The 1,635-nt window shown below is 52.9% G+C and overlaps 1 protein-coding gene across 1 annotated transcript; it reads left to right on the top strand.

Moving 5' to 3' along the window:
* Positions 1-761, top strand: LOC123124702 (oleosin 16 kDa). The gene has a single exon (XM_044545276.1). It carries the CDS (start codon positions 95-97, stop codon positions 596-598), a length of 504 nt encoding a protein of 167 aa, XP_044401211.1. The 5' UTR covers positions 1-94; the 3' UTR covers positions 599-761.
* Positions 762-1,635: the final 874 nt, after the last annotated feature.

Below are 1,635 nucleotides of genomic sequence, written 5' to 3' on the forward strand. Positions count from 1 at the left end.
GCGAGAAACTCACCGCGCATTTGGCTATCGCATTTCTCAGGTGAGCCTCAGGTTTCAGAGCAGCGAAGCTTCAAGTGCGCATCTGGGTACCGGCATGGCTGGAGAGCAAGCGTTCCACCGGGGAGGCGTGCACGGGGGCGGCAGCGCCATCGGGCCGGACTACATGCGGGCCATCCGCGGCGACGACGACTACTACGGCGGGCACGGCCAGGGCCACAACCAGCCGGCGGCCGTCACCCTCGCGAAGGGAGTGGCCGCGGCGGCGGCGGCGGGGTCGATGCTGCTCCTGTCGGCCCTGACGCTGACGGGCACGGTGCTGGCGCTGATCGTGGCGACGCCGCTGCTGGTGCTCTTCAGCCCCGTGCTGGTGCCCGCGGCCATCGCGGTGACGATGCTGACGGCCGGGTTCGTGTCGTCGGGGGCGTTCGGCGCGGCGGCGGTGGGGGTGCTGGCGTGGATGTACAAGTACCTCTCGCACGGGACGTCCTCGCCGCCGGGGGCCGACACGGTGGACCACGCGGGCGCGAAGCTGGACTCCAAGGCGCACGAGGTGAAGAACTGGGCGCAGCATCGCCTCGACCAGGCCCGAACGCCGTAGATGCGTCGTCATTCGCCCTCCTATGCGTTACCAGTGTGTGCGTGTGTGTGTGGATCGACGCCTCTATATGTACGGACGTGCCTGCGAGCGGTGCTACTTAACACCGATGAATAATAAGCTGCATATCTGCTACTCATCCCCTCTGGAGAGGGAGTTAAGAATAGATCTCTTGTGCTTGTTCCTGTGCCGTCTACTTGCGCTGCTTCGTCTTCACCTGCAAGGACTTCTGTGATTCGGAGTCCACGTCGTCCATATTACTGCCTTCTTTTTTCGGGGTTAAAAGGGATTTTCATTGCTCAATGGGGAACCAGGTCGTCCATACAAAGTTGGGGTACATCCGTAGGGCATGACCTCAACCAAACTGCAGTCCTAGCCTCTACGCGGACGGCCAAACGTGGCTAATCTATGACTAACAGAATTTTGATTCCTACTAATGTGAGCAATAGAGCTATCCCTTTCACGTAGGAGATCCTCGATTCCTTCTATGCTGCGGCTCTAATTCATAAATCCCTCCTCTGTTCTTAAACTGTTTTAACGCCTAAACAATTGCTTGAGTCGCACCCTGAAATTGCATATTATTTCTGCTACCTTCAGTTCTGCCCTTACAAATGGCAGCACCCCACAAGAACTAATTATACTTGCACTCGAACATATATTTTGGTATAGCACTAAACAAGCAATTCTGCCCTGACAGTGGTGCAGTCTGCTCATTCTTCTGCAATCTGTGGAGTTCATTTCTGCCATTCCGTATTGCAACACTCCGGCCATTTCTGTCCCCTACCACACACATGAATCTCAGCGTTAACGGGCGATCCTGCTCTCAGATGAACAGAAAAATGTAAACATGAACAGTAAAATGCAAAATAAATTTTGAAAAAGAAAATTTGTAGTAGAATGTAAAATAATTTTTTATAAACAAAATTTGTTGTGACAAACATTGTTGAATGTTTCACATGTCTTCATTGTTTAGTTCGGCAAGCGAAAATCGATGCTCTAAAGATGTTACTTTTTGAAACATTTTGAAGCACTGGTTTTAT

This window comes from Triticum aestivum, chromosome 5D (assembly GCF_018294505.1).
Source record: "Triticum aestivum cultivar Chinese Spring chromosome 5D, IWGSC CS RefSeq v2.1, whole genome shotgun sequence".
Classification (NCBI taxonomy): Eukaryota; Viridiplantae; Streptophyta; class Magnoliopsida; order Poales; family Poaceae; genus Triticum; species Triticum aestivum.